The sequence below is a fragment of the Mugil cephalus genome, chromosome 4 (assembly GCF_022458985.1).
Source record: "Mugil cephalus isolate CIBA_MC_2020 chromosome 4, CIBA_Mcephalus_1.1, whole genome shotgun sequence".
NCBI classification, from domain to species: Eukaryota; Metazoa; Chordata; class Actinopteri; order Mugiliformes; family Mugilidae; genus Mugil; species Mugil cephalus.
Genome location: NC_061773.1, coordinates 2129837 through 2152252, shown reverse-complemented (window position 1 = coordinate 2152252; position 22416 = coordinate 2129837). Strand labels below are relative to the sequence as shown.

At 40.4% G+C, this 22416-nt stretch overlaps 2 protein-coding genes across 4 annotated transcripts; both read left to right on the top strand.

The window, feature by feature from the left end:
- Nucleotides 1–1447: 1447 nt before the first annotated feature.
- On the top strand, nucleotides 1448–9970 carry pmela (premelanosome protein a). 2 transcript variants are annotated; one of them, XM_047582234.1, is made up of 12 exons: nucleotides 1448–1614; nucleotides 3320–3415; nucleotides 3505–3651; nucleotides 4158–4292; nucleotides 4821–4982; nucleotides 5079–5363; nucleotides 5455–6333; nucleotides 6429–6590; nucleotides 6750–6852; nucleotides 7298–7503; nucleotides 7621–7711; nucleotides 9408–9970. In XM_047582234.1, the coding sequence occupies exons 1-12, from the start codon at nucleotides 1566–1568 to the stop codon at nucleotides 9553–9555; spliced, it is 2463 nt and encodes an 820-aa protein (XP_047438190.1). In that variant the 5' UTR covers nucleotides 1448–1565; the 3' UTR covers nucleotides 9556–9970. The 2 variants fall into 2 exon arrangements, with proteins under 2 accessions (XP_047438190.1, XP_047438188.1); XM_047582232.1 differs by having other exon boundaries at nucleotides 6426–6590.
- A 4970-nt stretch (nucleotides 9971–14940) lies between these two features.
- Nucleotides 14941–20283, top strand: prph (peripherin). Of its 2 annotated transcripts, XM_047583945.1 has the most exons (9): nucleotides 14942–15589; nucleotides 16832–16892; nucleotides 17225–17320; nucleotides 17697–17861; nucleotides 17940–18065; nucleotides 18149–18369; nucleotides 18489–18541; nucleotides 19319–19392; nucleotides 19523–20283. In XM_047583945.1, exons 1-9 carry the CDS (start codon nucleotides 15042–15044, stop codon nucleotides 19619–19621), a joined length of 1443 nt encoding a protein of 480 aa, XP_047439901.1. In that variant the 5' UTR covers nucleotides 14942–15041; the 3' UTR covers nucleotides 19622–20283. The 2 variants fall into 2 exon arrangements, with proteins under 2 accessions (XP_047439902.1, XP_047439901.1); XM_047583946.1 differs by lacking the exon at nucleotides 19319–19392 and having other exon boundaries at nucleotides 14941–15589.
- Nucleotides 20284–22416: the final 2133 nt, after the last annotated feature.

The window sequence follows — 22416 nt, the reverse complement described above, 5'->3', positions numbered from 1 at the left end:
GAAAGAGAGCAGATTTATGATGATTTTACATGGTTTCTCTTCAAGCTCTTTTAATTCCAGAAAATCCCCAAATTAAGATAATAAAATGTAAAGACAAATGAGGATTGGAGCTAACTCATACCTCTTTGCGGTATGTTAAGTCAGGTGTTCTGTGGGAGGATTTATTTCCCTCCTGAAGTCTGTTGTGAGCACATGAGAGGTCACATGTAGTCGTGATCAGTCTCACAGGCATGAGACAACATCTCTGGGAAAACTACTAATCAGCTGTCATAAGATCTCAGAAAAATGTTCTGCTGATTATAATTAATTTAATGAACCGATGTCATAATCAAAAACAAAAAGAGATTAATACTTACAATAAAAACAGAAAATTAAAGTGCCAGTAAAATAAACCCTCAACCATTATAAATATTTATAAGTTTACAGTAAATATGGTGACTTCCTATTTCCATTAATTGTTAATTTATATATTCTATGAGGTTTATATACAAATAATATATGAGTCTGTAAAAGATTTCTTGTTGATTTTAATATTTTTAAACCTTTCCAACCTTGTAGAATACAGTTTTTAAACCAGAATATCATAAATAATTAATGAGGATGTTTCGTTTCTTCGTCCATCTACTGACGATGCTACACATACACAGTTCTTCTTTCAACTTACATTTGCAGAGAAAAGAGTAAAAATGAGCAAAACACTGTAGTTAGAAACCAGTACAAACACATTTATACAGCAGTGAAACATGCCACGTAAAATGGAAAAGTGGTTGCAGTCGTTAAACATTAAATGTATTCCTCATCCTCGTGAGAATGAAACTTTGGCCTAATGAAGGAGGATCTGTCTCTGAGGCCGAGCACGGGTGCATCTGCGTCGCTGCAGCAGCCTGAGGTGAACAGGCGGATGCTCAGGAATGGTGGAGGAAATAAAAGGATGCTATTGATTTGCCTGGTCCACACTCATCTTGTGATGCACATGCACACATAGCTGTGAGGGCATATGTCAAACATTGGCATGACTTGAGCTTTGAGCGCAGTTCTCAGTGCTCTCCATCCCAAAGCGGGCTAACATTTTCATTTATGACGTAAAGAAGGTACTTATTGGGTTTCCAGTAATGCACTTATTGAGAATCTCCGTCACTTTGTCTTAATTTAAATTATTAACACTCCCTCTATCTGTTATTTCTTTTGTGTTACTGTACAGTTTTGGAGATATTGCATTTAAAATATTGACATGCAGAATGAAAAAGGAATCAATTAATATTAAATATGGCTCACCAGTTAAAAAAGAAAAAAGAAAAAGCTGTTCCCATTAATCATTACCTCAGGTGTAATGTTAAAAAGAATGTGAACCAAACTGTACTTAATGTTGTTGAAGGGGGTGGTGCTAGTCTGCAAGCTCCCAATGATGTCAGAGGTGAGAAGAAATTTTATGGTAATTCATGTCCAAGGCCCTCTTAAAGGGAGTGAGGAGACATCCGTTAAGTCTCTGCGGTGAGTTGTGTTGGGGTTCAGGACAGCAGGGTGAGGATCGGGGCACGGAGAGGAGACAGACAAGGCAACCCAGGATGAGGACTCTGCTGCTGCTCGTCGCGGCTTTCAGCTTGGCCCACGCAAGTGAGTACATCTAAAAAGAAGATAAAAAGCAAGAGTGTAGTTTTAGTTTATTTTTTCCCATAAAAAAGCATCAGTTGAGCTACTTTGACTTTACTGAAATCTTTTTGTAATTTTGTGTAAATTTTGTGTAAATTGAAACTTTCTATCAAATCCACCGCTCTTAAATACAAAATAAGAAAAAAGGAAATCTGCAAAATAAAATTATTCGACCTCAATGTCAGGCATTAAAAAGAAAGTTAAAGCTGAATATGTGCCCAGATAGTTTCTTAAAAGTTTACCTTATACATGATTTGTACTAACATAGAGGAAGCGATTAACTGTGAAGACTGTGACTAATTTAAATCCACACATTTCCAATCGATTACAGGCTTACATCTTTGAGTTTGGACAACAAATTGAAAAGCCATTTAACGCTTGTTTCAAACCTGAAACTCTCTTGAAAGGAGGAAAGACAGATGTGTAAACTTTTAGAAACTATTTCTTATTAAGAGACTTATCTGTCCATGGTGTGTACTTTGGTTTAAATTGTAATTTTCATTTAGGAAATTAAAAAGAAAAAAATCCTCAGTCTTGTAACAGAGGTTGTAGTTTACATGATAACATCTCAAAAAAGATCTCTCTCCCTCACACACACACACACACACACACACACATCACTAGCTGGGGAACAAAGCCGGCGTCTGGGAGCCCTCATTCCTCTCACTGGGATTACTGATGCTCAGCTGAGAGTCACATGAAAGGGATTGAGGGGGATTGCAGGTCGTGTGACTCCCACCGCCAAGAACCCTCACACTCCTCACCCCTGTCAACTTAAAAAAAAAAAACATGGATTCCTTCACATAAGCTCACAAAAAATGGTTAATATTTCTAAAATCCTACTAATTTATTTGAATACAACTAAGAAACATTCTCCTGCAGCTTCTTACAAATGAGCAGCTCTACAACAGAAGTCCTCTCTAAGTCCTCTGTAGCCAAAGACACTCACAAAACACCGATAACTCCACCAGACCCCTCCGGTTAAGTCTGGGTGTCATCCTCAACGACACTTTATCTACAACAACAACGTCAACAACATTAATCGACTTTGCCCATCCCTCATTACACACCACCAGCGCCATTCCAGTCCACACCCTCGTCACCTCACGTATCAGCTACTGTAACTCTGTTATTTTTGTTCTGCCCTCTAAATGTCTCCATAAACTTCCACTGCTCACAAACTGCTGCAACTCGTATCGTGCCCCAAACTCCCTCCATGGGCCACATCACCTCAGTTTTTCAGTGGTAGCAGCAGTAGAAGGTCCTGCTTCGTAACTTCAAGGTGCTTCACCATCATATCTGTCTGAACTTCTCCAGTTATCCTCACCCTCACGTACTCTCCGATCCTCGCCAGCCACCCAGCGTGTTGCACCACCACAGGCTTCAGATCCAGACTCAAAACTCATCCTTTTAAAACAGTTTCACCTGTTTCCCTTTTATTTCATTTCTATGAACTCTTTAAATCTGCTTTTATTTGTATATTTATAATACATTGTACGTTTTATTCTTATGATGTTTTATTTAAGGTGACATTGACTCTGAAAGGCACCCACAAATATTATTATTATTAGTAGTAGTAGTGATAGTAGTAGTAGTAGTAGCAGTAGTATTTACTAGATGCCCTATTAGCAGGGATAATTTCAGAGACTGACATGCAATATTCCTGCAGAGCAAAGAAGTCAGTTTACACGTTATCGATCATGGAACTCCAGGATGTATCCGGTGTGGAGAGACGGAGACGCGAGGTTCAGAAACTGTTGGTCTGGTGAGGCCCATTATTATTTCATTTGTTTCTAAAAACCAAGATGCTGTTTAATTCTTTCTCTATCTAATGATGTTAAATATTGCTTTAAGGTGGTGAAGTGACCTTTGACCTAAAGAACGACGCACCCACCCTGACTGGAGCAAGAGCAACCTTCAACATTAATCTGAACTTCCCACCAAATCAGACAGTGCTCCCTGATGGACAGGTGGTCTGGGCCCAAAACTGCACCGTGGATGGTAAGACCACATGTCCAGTAACATTGCGGCAGGTTTTATATATATATAGAAGTTAGCAGATTCAGCAGACATGGCAACAAAAGTAACTTTAATAAGCAGAATTATCTCTACATTGCAATTGTTGTCACTCCAAGATTCATTCCATATAGTAGTTTAAGAGACTCCTTATCGTTAGCCTAATAGCATAATTGCCTAAGTCATATTTGACCGTTTGAGGAAAAAATATATATATTTTTAGTAAGCATATTGGTATTTTTATTGATTTTGTAACAGTAAGTCAAAAAATTACTTTTATATATATAGCAATTATATTATTATGCTTATAATGTGTTGACATTTAAACCACTTTAAAACCTGTGAACCACCGATTTTCATCATAATAAAAAAGAAAAAGACAGTTGAAGTTATTTTTTACTATTATTTTATTATTTAAATTTACCAGATGTCCGTTGTAGCTGTAGCTACCTGAACCTGTAGCTGTAATTGATATTTCGTGTGTTTTTCAGGTCAGCAGTATCAGGAAGGTCAGGCTGTGTATCCAGACCAAGACACTGGGTCAAATGGAGTCTTCCCTGATGGGACACCTTTCACCAGGACCCAGAACAGGAAGCCCCACTACGTGTTTGTGTGGAAGACCTGGGGTAAATTCAAATGATCCATTTGTCACATTTACTAAGGTTAATTTGAGTTCTGTTATTTGTCAGGCTTCAGAATCTGGTGCTATGTTGAAAGAAAAAATATTGTAAATGCAATTATTACTTTGTTATATCGACAATTCTCATAAAAAACTCTGTTCACAAACATCCGTACAGACATAAAAAAAAAAAAAAAAGGCTGTAAAACTGCTCATGAAAAGTCTCTTTCTTAACATTTTCCCAAATCATCTCACTGACAATATCTCTGAATTTTAGATTCAGGCTGAAACAATGACCACATCATCTCAAAAACGACACTCAGGCTGGGCTTCAAGAAACTTAAAGAAAAAACATCTGTGATTTTTTATTCAGTAAATAAATAACAGTAAAAGAAGTCACACCTAAGCCTAGCGTCATCTTTGTCATTTCACAGTGAGCAATAGCAGTGAAGTAATCTAAAGTATGGTTGTCTTGAACTAAATTTCACAAAATTTCAAGGCCACGATAAATAACCATAATGTTACTGTATCTAAGGGCGTTACTGGCAGGTGGCAGATGGACCATCCTCCTCACTCACCATCGGTACAGACAATGTGCCCCTGGGCTCCTACAACATGGAGGTTGTCATCTATCACTGCCGTGGCAAAGACAAGTTCATCCCCCTTGGTTATGCCTCCACAGTGTTCACCATCACAGGTGACCCACCCCACATTTCCTTATTTTGTATTTCCACATGACATGTTAAGCAGCTCTCTTTTTAACATCCCTACATCCTCTCTGCTCCGTCATCAGACCAGGTTCCATTCACCGTATCGCTCGCCCAAGTCAATGATGTAAACCAGGACGACCAGAACTTCATCCAGAACCGAGCCATCGCTTTTAGCATCAAGCTCCACGATCCCAGCCAGTACCTGAACAACGCAGAGATCAGCTTCAGCTGGGACTTCGGTGACAACAGTGGAACGCTGATCTCCAGAGATCTCACTGTCACACACACATACCTGGCAGTTGGGACGTTCAAACCACAGGTTGTCCTGATGGCCAGCATCCCCAATGGCTGTGGAAACCCCACTGCTGGTGAGATTTTAAACTAAGTGCTTGTTTTTTATTTTTTTTTTAGTTTATATACTTATAATGTTTGCTCAGCAGATTCACACTTTTCTTTCAGTTGTTCCTATGGATGCCTCTGCTGCTCCAGCAGTAGTTGTGGTACCAGCCACCCCTGCAGCCATCCCAGCTGCACCAGCTGAGGGAGGAGATGCAATTGCTCTGGACGTTCCAGCTTCTGATGCCACTCCACTCGCTGCTTCCGTGCAGCCAGCTGATGCAGTCGCGAACACAGATGATGCAGAAACAGTCGTTGATGCCGACACAGAGGCGGCAGCGGTGGCTTCAGTGGCCCCTGCAGAAGCTGATGCGGCCGCTGTTCCCACTGGAGAAGAACCTGCTGACACTGCTGTTCCTGCTGCAGAAGCAGATGTTGCTGCTGAGGAGACAGTTGCTGCGGCAGTAGAGGAGGCCACCGACGCCGCGGTCGCACCAGCAGCTGAAGAGCCAGCAGATGCTGAAGCAGCTGCAGCAGATGATACCGCAGTAGATGCTGAAGCAGCTGCTGCAGATGATACTGCAGTAGATGCTGAAGCAGCTGCTGCAGATGATACCGCAGTTGTGACAGATGTAACTGTAGAAAATGTGCCTGTGATTGATGCCGCTGCTTCAGTTGCCCCTGCTGCAGAGGGAGGAGAAGTAGCAGTTGAGGTCGCTGCCACTGTTGCTCCTGTGGCAGATGAAGCCGTAGAGCAAGATGCTGATGTGACTGCTGGCGCTGAAGCTGCTGTTGAAGCTGCTGTTGAAACTGCCGAGGCCACTGCTGCTGCCACAGGCGCTGTCCAAGCTGAAACAGAAGCTCCTGTGGATAACATTGTAGCTGCTGCTGCCACTGAGGCCACAGTAGTGGAGGAGGAGGCACTAGCTGATGCTGTAGCAGATGCTGAGGCTGAAGTCCTGGAAACTGAGAATGAAGTTGCTGCTACTGTAGCTGCTGCAGGTGAACCTTCACCACAAATGTACATCAAATCACAACAAATCCCAGCAAAAGTATTAAAATAAAAATTTCTCTTGTTTCACCGGCTCCACTAGCAGGTGAAGAAGAGGTTGCTCCAGCCGAGGGTGAAGTTCAAGTTGAAGTGGAGGCAGAGCCAGCACAGGTTGCCCTTGTTCTGGCCAAAAGACAAGCACCAGAGCTGACTGCTGACTGTACAGTGTACCGTTATGGCTCTCTCGCCACATCTGTAGATGTTATCCGTACGTCCATCAGCATTCATTATACTTTAGCCTATGCCAATATGCTTTATTCTATTCTATTCTATTCTATTCTATTCTATTCTATTCTATTCTATTCTATTCAACAGAAACAATGTGGTTTAATCATATTATCTCTGTCATCGTCTTTCAAACCTGCAGAGGGAATAGAAAGTGTCGAGATCGTACAGATGTCCAATGTTGTAGCAATGGCCACTGAGTTGGATCAGAATGCTGTGGATGTCACCATTACATGTCAGGGAAGGTGAGTAATAACATTCATAAAGTGCACAAGCTTCTTAACTATTCATCAATTAAACTTCTTGTTGTCATAACAGTCATAACAAACTCCGACTGACTTAAAACTGACCCAGCCCTTTATTGATTTTGAAACATTTGGAGTCTAATTTACAAAAACCTGTGTTATATAAACACAGATATACAACACAAAAGTCACTTTATTAGGAAGTGTTGCAAACTCCCATGCAGAAAAGATATATAGAGAATAAATCAACATATAAAGACAGTATTACTAACCATTAATAGATATACTGTTCTTATAATACACTATTTTGATTATCGATTATTTGTCGTATATAGTTTAATATAATTTTCTCATTTGTATTTATGAAAGTAACACATAGGCATTGGGGTTGTTTTCCTTTTAATTATTTAATAACATCTTTTCATCCTTACTCTCCTTCCTGTAGTTTGCCAAGCGAGGTGTGCACTGTCATCTCTGACGCTGACTGTATCACACCGGTACAAACTATCTGTAGCGCAGCCACACCCTCTCCAGACTGTCAGATGATCCTTCGTCAGTTCTTCAATGACACCGGCACTTTCTGCCTCAATGTCTCCCTGACTAATGATGTCAGCCTTGCCATGGCAAGTGCTAGAGTCAGTGTGACAGTGGGTGAGTGAATAAAAAAAAAATGAATTAATACCACTAAAATAACTTTATTGATAGTTTAGATAGCTTAGAGATAGATAATTGTTTTGTAATTATTGGTATAATGTGCTTCTATTTCAGCCTCGGGGGGTTCCCCAGCTGGAACTGCTGCTACAGTGCTCGGTGTTATGGTTCTCGCCTGTGTCATCTGTTGCATTGGTTTGATGTACAGGTGAGTTTATTTATGAAAGTAAGATATGGACAAAGGCACAAAGTTACAAATAATGATGGAGCATTTATGAAAACTAATTTGTTCTGGTCTCATTGGGTATCAGTGGTCCTGGTGGTGAAACACAGCAGATAGTTAATAACACAGCAGCAAAAGGAACCTACAATACACACAGTTACATCAATTACAGGTACACATACCTATACAAATTATGCAAAATAAAAAAGTGCAACTTCTAGGAAATATTAATAAAAATTAAATACCTTCAATTATGTAGCTTTAGGTGAGAATATTGGCTTACTGAAACTATAACAACCAACAACGCACTATGGGGGGAAAAAATCTATTTTGAGTGTGTATTGAACCCATGTCCCATGTGGCAGCCAGCATCGCTAAGCATTCAGCAATGCTAAATAAGCCTTTCCATAACATGAACAGCTTGATGCTGTTTCCGATGTGATTTGCGCTGTTTTGATGTTCTCTAATTTTGTCCGCCAAATGTTTCAAATGCACAATGCCTTGTTGTGTCCATGCTGTAGTATCTGCTCCAAAAAACAGGCTACACTTGCTGTTAACCACTCATTTCTTTCAAACCAAGAAACACAAAACTTACGAATTTGTCGTTTATCCCTTTAAGTTATATGAACATCGTTTGCCCGACACAATTCCAGTATCTTTACTTCCAACTTTTCCTCCAAAGACATTGAGGAAAATAGATTAGATATCAAGTAATCCACCTCTTTCATGCTAACGCCACCAAAGATGAACTTCTTGCTCCTCCTCCCACTCTGACACCAGCAGCACTTTTGACCAATGACCAGAGGGCTGACTGGATTTACCAAATGATAAAGGGGCCCGACACCTGTCAATCACTTATAAGAATTAAATGAATGAAAAAGTAGGTAATGTTATTTGAGAATGAAAAATCTGCCCATGTAGAGATTTTTCTTTTGACTTTTTGGTGGTGTTGCTACCATTAGTTTCATGAAAACTTAAAACAATCTGTAAGTTATTTAAAAAAAATAATTTTGTCATATCTTGGGAGGACTTAGCCCTGTTAGCCCATTTATACCAGCCATCCCTCATTCTTAGGATCAGTAACTATTCTCTGTTTTGTATTTTATTCCTAATGTTGTAAAGCATGAATATCAAATGTTAACTTACTTTTAACTGTAAGCTATGCCGTCGAGTCAGTGCACTCACAATCAAAACAAATTTGAAGGGACCAGGAAAAATGTATAATCAACAGTAAATCAACACTGGTAAACAAATAAATAAAATCATGTAAAAGCCTCATTAAAGAGATGAGTCTTGAGCCTCTTTTTAAAAGTATCAACAGTCTCTGTGGCCCTGAGGTTCTCTGCCAGGCTGTTCCACAGTCGGGGGCCATAATAACTAAATGCTGCCTCCCCGTGTGTCCTAGATCTAACTTGTGGTATTGTTAAAAGCCCGGTGCTGGAGGACCTCAGGGTTCGCAAGGGTTGATACGGTAAAAGCAAGTCAGACAGATAAGAAGGCCCAAGACCATTAAGACATTTAAACACTAATAAAAGTGTTTTTATCGACCACACATATTTTTGTCACGCATGTTATTTTTCGCTATAGAAGTTTAATTAATGCCACTGGAACTGATAACTTTGTCACTTTGTCATAAGTGAGGTCTCCTCACCTGTCTCACCTGTGTCACATTTGTAAACAGGCGGTTCAAGCAGTACCAGCCACTGAGAAACGACTCCAGCAGTGGAGGCAGCTCAGCAGTAACATCGGTGCCTTTGCTGTTGTGGAACCTGCTGAGCCGACAGTCACCAGGTGAAAGCCGTCCACTGCTTCAGGGAAGGATTGTGTGAAAACCATCATCGTCATGAAGATTTATGCACTCCACCTTTACTTCATCTGCTAACATATTGGCTTTCTACGCATAATACTGTGGGTAGCAATACTGTAACTCCAAGCCAATAAGCCAGAACCAGATAAGTGAAGGAGAAACCACATTGAAATCAGGAGTTATGTGTGTCATTTAAAAAAACAAAAACAAAAAACACATTTGTAGAGGTATTTATTTTGACCTATAACATTTGTATTAACACGGCTTTAGAGAAGCCGTAACATATTCTCCTATTTGTGGCCTACTTATACTGAAGCAATTGGAAAATCAGTGTTAACACATATTGTTCAATTTCTTGATAATGTCATTTAAATCGTAACAGAACACTATCATGTTTGTTAAACTGAAACAAATAAAATGGTATTTTATCACTGTGATATGTTTCTTTTCATTTCACACATTTCTGTTAATTCCTCAACGAGCTGATGAAACTAAAGATGATATATCCCACCCACTGAAGTACCATGATAATGAAATAATCTGTGTTATTTATTCAACAACTGATTATGATCAGACAGTCATAATGTTAAGGCTGCTCGGTAGATTTACTGTAGCATGACTTGAAGAAGCTGTAAGTTGAACTAAGGATGTCAGCGATATTAATGTGCAGGATATAGACAGTTAAGCTTAGCTCAGATACAGTTAGATTTTTCAGTGCAGGGTTAAAGGAAATAGATCTCAAATAACATTAGCTACTGTAAATCTGTTACAAGGAACAGTCCTGCTTTGAAAATGACCAGACAAATGTGTTTTAAGTATTGCATTTATTATGTATCATAAGATTCAGATTCTGAGTTGGACAGGATGAGAAGTAGGTTTGTAAAAGAGCGAACCAATGATCAACCTGTTGATAATTAGCAATAAATTTAAGTAATCACAAGGAAATGTAGCAAACCGCACAGTGAAACTGCAATAATGACGTATGGGGAAAAAAGATTATCCAGATAATTAATTAATTCAGGTAATTAATTCTGTCATGACAGAATTAATTGTCTAATTACAATTTAAGATTTTGTTCATCATTTTTGATCCATCTCATTAGCATCATCTAAAGCGCTTTATTAATTTTTAGACCAACAGAAGATGATTTCTAGTAATTTAGACAGATTTACAATTAACCAAATAATAGTTTGACATGCAGAGTAAATGATCAAACCACCAACACAAAACACACACAAAAATGTGTCTTACACAAAAACACAGTCATGCAAGATGATTTGTCTGGACTACAGCAAATTAAGGCTTGCCTACAAGCATGTTGTGAATCTAAACGTACACAGGGCAACTGATGTGTGGTTGTAAGCACACTAAGGTTAATGCGCGTCTTCTCTGATCATAATAATGATTATGATTATGACTACACTCGTGCATTAAACTGATAGTAACATTCGCATCATATGACACACTGCAGTGCAGGAAAAAAACTGACGTCAGTGCAGCAAATCTTTAATGGAAGGAGCTAAGGCTACATGGCAGGAACAAAAGAGGATGTGGAGTGATAAGGAAGTAAAGGGAAATATGGGTTTTGATGACATGTCTTCTGGTTATAAATCATTCTGTCTTTAAGAAAGTCTCTGCTTCATTTCTTTTTTTGTTTTTACCAATAATTGTTGTATTAATGTCTTCATACAATTGTGTGAACATAAGAAAAAAGATAAAAACAGGTGCAACAATTCTCACCTCAACATGTTGAGAAATCAAGAGGAAAACTTGATCATTCATTGCATCGTTCATGCATGCACCACTCCACAATGCTTACATGCATGAGATTGTGTCACGCTGCAGCTCTCCATTACAGTAAATACCAAACACATGGCCATCAATCACTCTCAACCATTAACGTGTCTCTTGGTCGTATGTAGCCTGTGCTACTCAGCCATCTCCGCTCCCTCCTGACAATGCTCTGCAGCCGAGGCACAATAGCCCTTCAGGGAGGTCATCGTTTTCCACAGATGATCCCTTGTCTCAGCACTGACAGGCCTGTAGCTTTTAATAGGTCACTGCATCCTCGCCACATGTTCCAGTTTCCCATTCCTGTTAGAAAATACCACCAAGCTCACATAAAAAGATACAAAGGTTACTGGGTTTTTTTTCTTTGTCAGATTGTATGTATTTTTCTAATTTTTATCTGCACAGTGAAACTAGAGATGAGTCTGTGACACCACCCAGGCAGCTGGACAGCTCTGATTGATCTGAACGTCTCTTTATTGCTCACCACTCCCTAGGAACAGATCTTTATAGGGATGCAGTTTCCTTCATCTGTCCTCAGCGCTGTGATGAGGAGGATGTAGAAACAAGAACTGCTTCAGCATATCCAGGGTAATAACCAGTTCATGCCTTCACACAAAACACATATCATACAATATTTCTTCAGATCTTTGCATTGATAATAACATGTTTAACATATCTCAGTTATTTATACCATTAGCCTAATAGCATACCGGTTATTACAATTACACCATTGTAGGTCAAATAGATGTTTTGTAATTATAATTATAATTCTAATTGCCCAAGTCATATTTGAATGTTTTTGGAAAACAAGAAAAAACACATTTTTTAGCAACCACGTTGGTATTTTTATTGATATTGTAACAGTAAGTCAAAAAATGATTTGGGCACCCCCAGAAGGCCCATGTCCATTCTTTGATGGGTCACAAATGTTTTGGAGGCACAGGGCAGATCTACACATTAGGAAGGTGGTCATAATGTAATGCCCATTCTGTGTAAATTTAGGTTAGTTTTACGAGTTCCCCTGTCTTAACTGACACCAAATTCTACTGATATTTAGGGGTATTACAGGGTCAGTCAAAGTTGATATGCAACATCTCACTTTCATTATCAACTTAAACACAATTTAAAACATAATTACACTATTGTTTCGCTGCAACCTTTATGTCAGAACTTCCAGAACAGATATTCAGTCCTATTAGCGTATCCTAAGTTTATTTGCAATGACACCCATTTTTGTGTGCATGGAATTTTCCAGAGCCTACACACACAGAGAGTGGTTAAATTATGATCGGTGAATGAAATAAGATTACAGCTGTAAATATGCTGCTGTGTAAGATGAGCCTTGTCAGGTTGGACCCCACATCACCTTCATAAAAGAAAAGAAATCTTAGCAGTGTGTTTATTCCCTATTTCCCCTGTTTGACTGAGATATCTAAACATCTGTTTAGGTTTGAAACACGACACACACTGAGTTCAGTGTCTTGAAATGCTTACAGATATTCTACACCGACAGTGTTGGAAAAGAAAAATTGAATCTATGACCCCCATGGGAATTCCTTGAGAACCAGAGGGATCAATTGCTAATGGAAACATCTGGTTGGACGGCTAGTATTACTGATAGAGTCCAGCTCAAAGGCAGTTGTTCGCTTTTTTTGTACGTGAGTGTTAGTGCCTGACACACAAGCTGTTAGAGGGTAGAAATGCCGGCGCTCTTAATGCTGATAGGAAACTTTGAAAGGGGCCATAATGACAGGTCGGAGCTGGATCTGGAAAAACCATCGAAAGTGAGATGAGCAGAGAGAGCGAGACAGAGGGGGAGGGAAAGAGAGGAGAGCGAGTTCTCCACAATAAAGCAGGTTGATTAGATTACAGAGCTAAGTCAAGCAGGCCATTTGTTACACAGTGAGCCAGACCTGACCATAGATGCCATACAGATCAAGACAGAAAAACCACATTTGTGAATGACACAAGACAAGAAATAAGAAAAAAAAAAGGATTTTTACTACAGTGTGCTGCAGACGATCTAAGAGGAAAGCCCAAATTACATTTAGTCATAAAAATGCTGCAGAGTGTGAATGAAGGTTATAGATTGACACGTAATAATCTGTGTGTGTGTGTTTAAACCAGAAATTAATTTGACAGAAAAAGTGGTCGTGTATTATAAAATGTACACAAAAGCTTGCACGAATATGTCTCTATCGCAGGTACCAAGCATCAGTGGGGACACAAAGGAAAGAAAGTGCCACACCCAGTCAGCACAGAGCATGCTCTGTATTACGTCAACTTTATGCTGGATTGGTACCACTGTCTGCAGGCACAATTAAAATGACCTTACACACACACACACACACACACACACACACACACACACACACACACACTGTAAAGACTGCAGAAGGATTTGAAGATGTTGCCTCACAAACTACAGCCTACGCTCATGTTTGACTTTTCATTTACCCTTGTCACTGCACATATCTAAATATCTAAAACTCTGTAATGACACAGAAAATTGTGAAAGCCTTGATGTGTGTAGATTGTTCTCTTATTTAAAGAAAAGGTCAAGTGGTGTGTCATAACTTTTTAGTTGCCAGCCCTTATTCTTTTTTTTGATTTATTTTTTTCACTTTACATTTCATTCATATATTTTTATTCAAATATGACTTATTTCTAGCTTCTTTTTTGACTCTTAGCATTAGGGTTAGGGTTAGAGAAGTATCATTAAGCATTAATTGCTTAGTTATACTGTGCATCACAATATTAAATGATTCAGATGCATCAAATTCAACATGTAAAAGATGAAAAATAAGTCTTTTGAAGCTGGTTGTCTGTGACCTGTGTCATCTGTGAGTGTCAGGGCTATGTCAACTAACTGGTTCATACCTGGACCAAAAAAAACTCAAACTCAAACATCTGACCACTCATACTCTAACAGGGATTACTGGATATAGAGCATTTTCAAAGGATAGAATAACTGCAGAGTCATGGCTCTGCCCCAGACTCCCAGAATATCAATAAAGTATTCCATTACTGTAAAAGGAGAGGCGGCCAAAGAGAAGAGAGGGGAGGGAGACAAATGGAAGGGGGAAAGGAATGTAATCAATGTATTCGTTTGATTCAATTTAGGTTAGAATTTCACATTTTCTTGTGGAGAACCAGGTCACAGAATCTTGAACAGGCACATCTGATAGTAGTGTACTGAGAGGTGCAGGCGAGGAAAGAAAAGTTAGTTTTCACAGTAGTGAATGTACAGGAATCATATGGATGAACGACTAACACTGACAGAGTAAGCATGAGTGAGAAGTGTCAATGAGAGGACAACTATGAGAGGGGAGGAGGGATGGGAGCGAGGAGATCTTCTGTTATCAGAACAGTAATGTGGATGGTAGTTGGGCTTCTTGCCAAGTTCTCTGGTTAAAAGGGTGGAACTGTCGAGACACAGGGAAGAGACAGAGCATGGTAAAAGCAAAGAGGGGGGGAGGGTCTGTCTCTGAAGGGTAGGGAGTGGTCAGGGCTTGTATGCTGATGAGTGATTGAGAAAGGAAGGCTTGTGTGGGTGGGGTGAGCAGACATGAAGGAGGGGGAGATGCGATGCTGACCAGCCTGAGTGCATAAAAGCCCTGAGCACTCTTCAGTCTGGTGTCCTGTTGCTTGACGAGCATCTCGAAGCCTTCAGCTCTCCACTTTCACACAGCGACAGAGAACAGAACCAGACTGACCATGAGCCATTCTTCAGCGCATACCTCCACCTCCTACAGGCGGACCTTTGGAAGCCCACACCCCATTTCAATGTCCTCCTACTCCCCCGTGTCCTCCCGTATGCCCATGTCCGGGGGACGCTATGTGCGTTCCATGTCTCCTGTGGTGACATCCCGCTCCACCACCTACCACCAACAACGCTCCCGTCCCAGCCCTCAGCCCCCTCGCCTCTCCTATGACAAGGTGGACTTCACCCTCGCTGAGGCCATCAACCAGGAGTTCCTCACCACTCGCAGCAACGAGAAGGCCGAGCTGCAGGAGCTCAATGACCGCTTCGCCAGCTTCATTGAGAAGGTGCGCTACCTAGAGCAGCAGAACGGCGCACTGCAGCAGGAGCTCAACCAGTTCAAGGGTCAGCAGCAGCACGGCCAGCCCAACCGTGCCTCCGAGCTCTTCCAGGAGGAGCTAAGGGAGATGCGGCGCCAGATGGATGCTGTTGGCAAAGAGAGAGACCAGTACCAGCTGGAGAGGGACAACCTGGCTGAAGACCTGGCACTAATCAAGCAGAGGTTGGTTTTCTCACCTAGATTCCAGTGCTGTTGTGATTCAGTGTGTTGTTGTGGGCCTCACTTGTGGGCAACTATGTTAACCATCATCTCATCTTTCTCTGACACTTATAATACACTACACATGATCCACTTTAAGCCCAGCTGAGGGGAAGTCCTTTGGCAACTGCCACTTAACTCCAGTAATAATGATGGTGATGTAGGGCGTGGCACAAGGGCAGCAGCAGGATAGAAGAAGCTGCACTGCACTGTGTTGAGTTATTAGTATCAATTATGAATGCCTGTCTTTGCTGAACATCATGAGTAAAAATGAAAAAGCAAGGTGAGTAAAGGTGGTGCAGGAAGTCAGGAAAAAGTCAGAATGTCTCATAACACAACTTGCGCACAATTATGCAATGCAATACCAAAAAAAATGACAGCAGAAAGTAAGAGGAAGGACACACCAGACACAGGGTGGGGCCGGCTGAGGAGAAGGGGGAAATGGTACCAGAGGAAGAGAGGTTGGATATCAGGCGTGGCAAGAACAGCGTCAGAAAAAATCAATGTGACTCAATGACTCCATTAGGTGTGTTTTCAGTCTCCCTGTGTACTGATGGGATGGTGCCAGAGAGCCCATTAGGACAAAAGGGCCAGTGTAACACCACATGAATTAAAGATGAGGGGAGCAGGACCCACTAATCTACTTTATGTCCAGCCCGGGGAAGACTCCTGTCCTCCGACAAAACAGATGAAGTCTCACATCAGGACAATGAGCATACACGCAGCGCATCACTCACTGTGTGATAAAAGTAAATGTTTAAACTGAATGAAATTAAGGGATTTTAAATAAGAACAATTACATTTTGGCTCTGAATTCCTTAAACATCCAGACCATCCAAATCGTCTGTAGCTTTGCAAACGTGACTAGTTGTGTTGTTTCCTTATTACTGCAAAAGAGTTAAAATCATTAAAAGATGGGAAGTGTGTGTGCAGATGACCTTATTGAATTGTAGAGATCTCACATTAGTTTAAAGGAGCAGCTGCTGATCCCAGTGGACATGCTCCCAAACCCCTTTTACAGGACAGTGAATTAACAAATTGATTCACAAAGCTTTTTGCCAGCTGATGCCCCGGTGCAACATTTGACAGAAAGGGAGCTCTTGGGGGGGAGGGAAAATTGTTCTCTTCTTTTCTTGTGCCTTTTTGTTGAAAAGGAGATTGTTGGTGTCTGAAATAAATTTGATTGAATTACTTTCTCTCACTCAGGTTGGAGGAAGAAGCCCAGAAGAGGGCGGATGCTGAGAGTAACCTGGTTGCCTTCCGCAAGGTAAACACTCACTGGACCATGATTTCTCTATTGATTTCAGCATTCTTCTCATCAGATAACATGTCAACAATGAACAGCTTTGTTCTGTCTGTCTCCAACACTTCCATTATAGTGTCACAAAAATATGGCATGATAGATTTCTAAAATGGTATTGACCCAGACCAGTATATCTTTTGCTAATGGACCTTTATATATGTGTGTGCATGTGTGTGTGTGTGTGTGTGTGTGTGTGTGTGTGTGTGTGTGCGTGTAGTTACACATCAGATGTATCCGAGTCACAGTTGCAATAGATAATAGAGTTTATTTGTGTGTGTGTCTCTTGAAAAAACAAGGATGTGGATGATGCCACACTGGCCCGTCTGGAGCTGGAAAGGAAGATTGAGTCTCTGATGGATGAGATCGAATTCCTTAAGAAACTCCATGATGAGGTAAGTGATGGTATCTTTCTACCGGACTCATAGAAATGCAAAAGTATTTTTCTGTCATCTATCAACGTAAATAATCTTTAGACGAGTAGATTAACAGGCTGAACATATCTGACTTCAGTAAACTCATCCCAGTGATTAGATAATTGACAGTGTGTAAAAACTCTTGTTTGGCAGTTTGTTTGATCTTTATACTGTATATAATAAAAAAAAAAGATATGAGATATGTTTTGGAAGACTTTTTAAAGGAGATGATTGTCATAATCGTCACAGTAACTGTTAAAGTCGTAGGGTAAGCCATCCTTATTATTGAAGCAAGAAATTGCAAGTTAACCTGGATTTGACCCTGTAAATATCATGCTATAATTTATATTATTAGGAAATCCAGGATGTCCAGGTGAGTGTTCAGACCCATCAGCTGAAGATGGAGGTGGACAGCACCTCTAGGCCCGACCTAACTGGGGCTCTGAGGGACATCAGGGCCCAGTACGAGACCATTGCCTTGAAGAACATGCAAGAATCTGAGGACTGGTACAAGTCCAAGGTAGGAAAGACAGGCAGAAACATGCACTGCAGGGTTCTACAAGAATGTACAGAAATTAATTTTTTTTTTTTCTTACAGTTTGCTGATTTGACTGAATCTGCAAAACGCAACACTGATGCTCTGAGGCAGGCCAAGCAGGAGGCCAACGAGTCCAGGAGGCAGATTCAGTCTCTCAACTGTGAAATTGATGCAATGAAGAACACTGTAAGGCCAAATGCCGCTTCTTAATAATCCATATTGTTTGAGTATTTCAGATGTAAAAGCTGCTTCAAATCCAATTCTTTCAGAATGAAGCTCTGCTGAGGCAGATGCGTGAAATGGAGGACCAGTTTGGCAATGAGATTGCCAACTACCAAGACAATGTAGGCCGACTGGAGGACGAGATCCGCCACCTGAAGGACGAGATGGCTCGCCACCTGAGGGAGTACCAGGACCTCCTCAATGTCAAAATGGCTCTGGACATTGAGATCGCTACTTACCGTAAACTGCTGGAGGGGGAGGAGAGCAGGTGAGGGACATAAATCAAGCCTTCAAGCCTGCATAAATCTAGCAGTTTCACATTAGATTTCTCTCTTGGGTCTTTTTCCTTCCAGGATGTAACAAGCTAATTGTTTTCCCCCTGTTTAGGATTACTGTTCCCATCCTCAATATTGGGATGAGCAATCACTTTGGTGACCGAGGTGAGTTATAGATCTTTTTTTTTATTTTATTTTTTTTATGAAAAAATAAAAGTTTATTAAAATCTCTTTCAGTTATAGTTGTGCTGGAGAGCTGCTTGTTTTGGAAGTACTGTCCCTACACTGATTTTTTATTTTATTTTAAATGTTTATATCTTATCTATTATTCTCAGCATGGGCATGCCAAAGTTATGAGCATCCACGTTTTATTCATCAGTTTGTTTCGTGGAATAGCTACAAAACCCTCGAGCCTCAGTATGTATGGAGATGTAGAAAGTCAAAGGTACAAATCAGAGTCATCGTTTAACTTAAATTAAAAAGAGTTGCTGCTGAATCACATTAATTAATACAAAATTAATAATAATTAATTAATACAGAACAAAAGTAATTTATTTCCTGCAGCATAAACTCTGTTGTTTAAATGTACCATGGCAACTGTACTTAACTTCTCATCTTTTTATGTCCACAGTTAAATTAAATAAATAATAATAATAATTATCAATAATTATTAAGATTAAAGATATTTTGCAAACCAGACTATTTTCATGCCACTGTCAGCTGTGGAAGTGATCTAGTTGTCAGTCCACAGTTCATCATTGATGGGATTTTTACTTCCAGAACTAGCGCTGTACTGAAATCCCTTTTAACTCATCACTGTTCAATAGCAACCCTTTATGTGCCTGGTGGTTTCAACTTTTGAAATGATTTTGACGAAAATAATAAAAATCGTGTTATATGTGTATAAAAGTCTCAGCAGCGCTTTAATCTGACTTTTCATAGACTATGAAAAACCTCCAGAAAGCCAGAGCAAGAGGACTGTGGTGATAAAGACAGTTGAGACTAGAGATGGAGAGGTACAACAATGACTTGACTAAACATAATAACTAGCTTGGCAGCATTGATGTGAAACTGCAAGCAACACAAGCAAAATATACTGAGCCTTGTGTCATTTTTTTTAAACTAACCTAGTGTTTTATTTATCAGGTGGTGAAGGAATCCAGGAGGGAGAAAGAGAGAGGCTCGGATAAAAGTGACAAGGAAGACAAGGAGGACAAGGAGGGCAAGGAGGACAAGGAGGAGTAAAAATTCATTAGACAATGTGAAGGCCAGTGCCATGATAGAAAAGTGGAAAAAATAGAAAAAAGACAACTCTGATCTATATAGCCCTCATTCCTACTAGTTATGTGTTTCAGTGTCTAGCAAAGTGAGTCTAAGCATAGGTGCAATGTTGGATGAATTCCTTCAGAGAGTCCATTTGGTGCTATTTGGAGCCACCCGACTTTTGCTGAACACTTTGTGTCTTCTTTAGAACTGTGCAAAACCACTTATTAACATACCACCCGAGGCCTTCATTTACAGTGCAATCCCGCAGAATCCTTAGACGACCACACATTTGTAGTCGAGCATTAAACTACTAAATAGGCAGGATTTCAATAGAGTGTGTCCTAAATATGAATATGCTAACACACATCCTGACACTGCCCTTTGGCAAACTCACCTTAAAAGACAGACCGCCTACATTTATTTTAGGAGCTTTGCTATCGTCTTATTGTGCAAACTACCTTTTCACCAAAGACATGCATTCTTGGTAAATAAGTAACACACAAGAAATGTTGACAATGAAAAATCTGACAGTCACCAACTGAGTAGACTTTTTGCTGAATGTGCTTTGTAACGCTGTGGTGTGTATCTGGCACAACTGATGAAAGAATATGTTCGTGCAAAATAAACCCAAATGGAGCAAATCAGTGTCCTCTGTGCTTTCTCTGCTCATTTGTTGTGCTCTACTGATTTCCTCATTTGTTCCATCCAAGCAAGGTCTCTGTAGCCTACGCTTTTTGTGAAAACAAGATAAACGGGGAACCTTAATTTATTAAATAATTTATTTTAGTTGTGTGTAAACTTGTATGACATTCACTCTTAGGCCTTAGTCCTGGCTGAATTCCTCCTGAATCTGGTTGTCCAACACAATTGAGGAATAACTGGTCATGGTCAAAGATATCATAGTAACCCACGGGGCGACAGTGCAGCTCAAAATAGGGCATGAGGATAGGATATAGCATTGGGCTAAATGACACCTGGCTGTTGAAACATGCCCACCCAACCTGACCCTTTCAATCTAGTTAATGTTACACACAAATTAGAAAAAGAGAGTTTATAGTAAAGTTGATCATTTCAGCTTGAGGGGATCGACAGGAGCAATAAGGCTGCTTTAAATGAGAGCACTTTCGAGTCAGCTAGTTGCAATAGGTTGTCGTCCCATGGGACAGTGAAGTTTCATTCCTAGATTTTCAAAGAAATTTTTGACACATCAGTTTCTCGTATTTTTGTACGAGTGACATTTTCAAAGAGCTGATGAGATTTGGTCATTTTTTTCCAGATCTAATTATATTCACATTAAATCAAATTAAAATTAATTAATAGGAAAAGGTCAACAAACTCTCTGCACAAATACTGATGTTTTATTGGAAAACCATAAATAATTGGATCAAATCTGATGTTTTGTCTCCATCATACTCGTCACCATTATCATCCTCATCCTCCGTCATCGACGTCATCACTTTAGAACGACATGGAAAAGACACTTGTACTCAGAGCAGAAATCTCTCAGGACTCTCAGGACTACGATCAGCAACGATCAACGCTGTAACATCTGTCAACCGACACCGTCAGATACTCTGAACAACCGTTCACACATATCCGGCATCGTTAATCACTGGCAACGAGCGCCACCTAGAGGGCGTAACTGTCAACTACAGTTTCCTACAAAAGATGCATCCTGATCACAAATGCACTCACATCAGCCGTCGAGGAGAGCACAGCTCACACACATCAGCATCGCTCGCACTGAGATAACATGCAACCTGCAGGAGTGCCCCCCAACTCAGATATGCACTCACACGCCCCCCAGCATCCCAGGCCATGGCATGACATACAACCTGCAGAGATGAGTAATGGCTCAGATGTGCTCACACTCAGAGAAGACCTTCATTTTGCTAAGAAGGACCTTTGGAGGAAGGAAATCAACAATCGCTGCTTACAGGGCAGGCTGGGGATAAAGACATCAATGAGTTAGAAAGAGCTTTAGACACCACAAGGATAGACAAGCAGCAGAATTAGAGGAGGCAGAGAGAAGAAAAATCTTCTGGATGAAAACCTGTGACCAGATGAAGACTGACATTGAGAATGAGCTAAACAAGCTCAAATCAACATATGACACCCAGTGAAGCTCTGACCTGCAGCAAATGGAAGCTGAGTGTCAGAAGAAGGTGAATCAGCTGCAGGAGCAGATCACTGATAAAGACAATTTGATCAACACTGTAAGAAGTGACCATTTGGCCATTTCATCAGAGCTCAGCCTCAGACAAGCTGCACTGGACCAGAGCATCAACAAATGCGGAGGAGGAGAAGTTCTAGAAGGAGCTAGCTGAGGGAGACGAGACCTCAAAGACAAGACTGAAAAAGATGGAGAAGCTATGGCTGGAGAAAAGAGAAGCCCTGAAGGAGAATGCCAGCAAAGCTGAAGAAGACCTGAAGCTTGTGATCACTAAAAATGTCTGTCTTCAAGAGCTTGCCCTTCACAACAAGAAGAAAACAAAGAAAGAGAAGAAGGGCTTCATGCATGAAAACAAGCAAAACAGCAGCACTTCAGAAGATTAAACCACAAGGTCTCCACCACAGAATTACAAAAAAGACAAGAAACACAGTTTCTGGAGAAAACAACCACCTAACTCTACCCCTCTACCCCTAACCCTCTATCTGTAACTCTACCTCCCCTCCCACTCCCCCGTTTGTGAAGATTCTCAGTCATATATATGTATATATATATATATATATACATATATATATATATATATATAAACAACCTGGACTGAACT

Bases quoted from the DNA above. Each gene is read 5' to 3' on its own strand.
- pmela (XM_047582232.1), top strand. From the start codon at position 1,566: ATGAGGACTCTGCTGCTGCTCGTCGCGGCTTTCAGCTTGGCCCACGCA. The intron at 4,983-5,078 runs GTGACCCACCCC...CTCCGTCATCAG, and splicing joins CACAGTGTTCACCATCACAG to ACCAGGTTCCATTCACCGTA. The intron at 7,504-7,620 runs GTGAGTGAATAA...CTTCTATTTCAG, and splicing joins TAGAGTCAGTGTGACAGTGG to CCTCGGGGGGTTCCCCAGCT.
- prph (XM_047583945.1), top strand. From the start codon at position 15,042: ATGAGCCATTCTTCAGCGCATACCTCCACCTCCTACAGGCGGACCTTT. The intron at 17,862-17,939 runs GTAGGAAAGACA...TTTTTCTTACAG, and splicing joins AGGACTGGTACAAGTCCAAG to TTTGCTGATTTGACTGAATC. The intron at 18,066-18,148 runs GTAAGGCCAAAT...CAATTCTTTCAG, and splicing joins TTGATGCAATGAAGAACACT to AATGAAGCTCTGCTGAGGCA.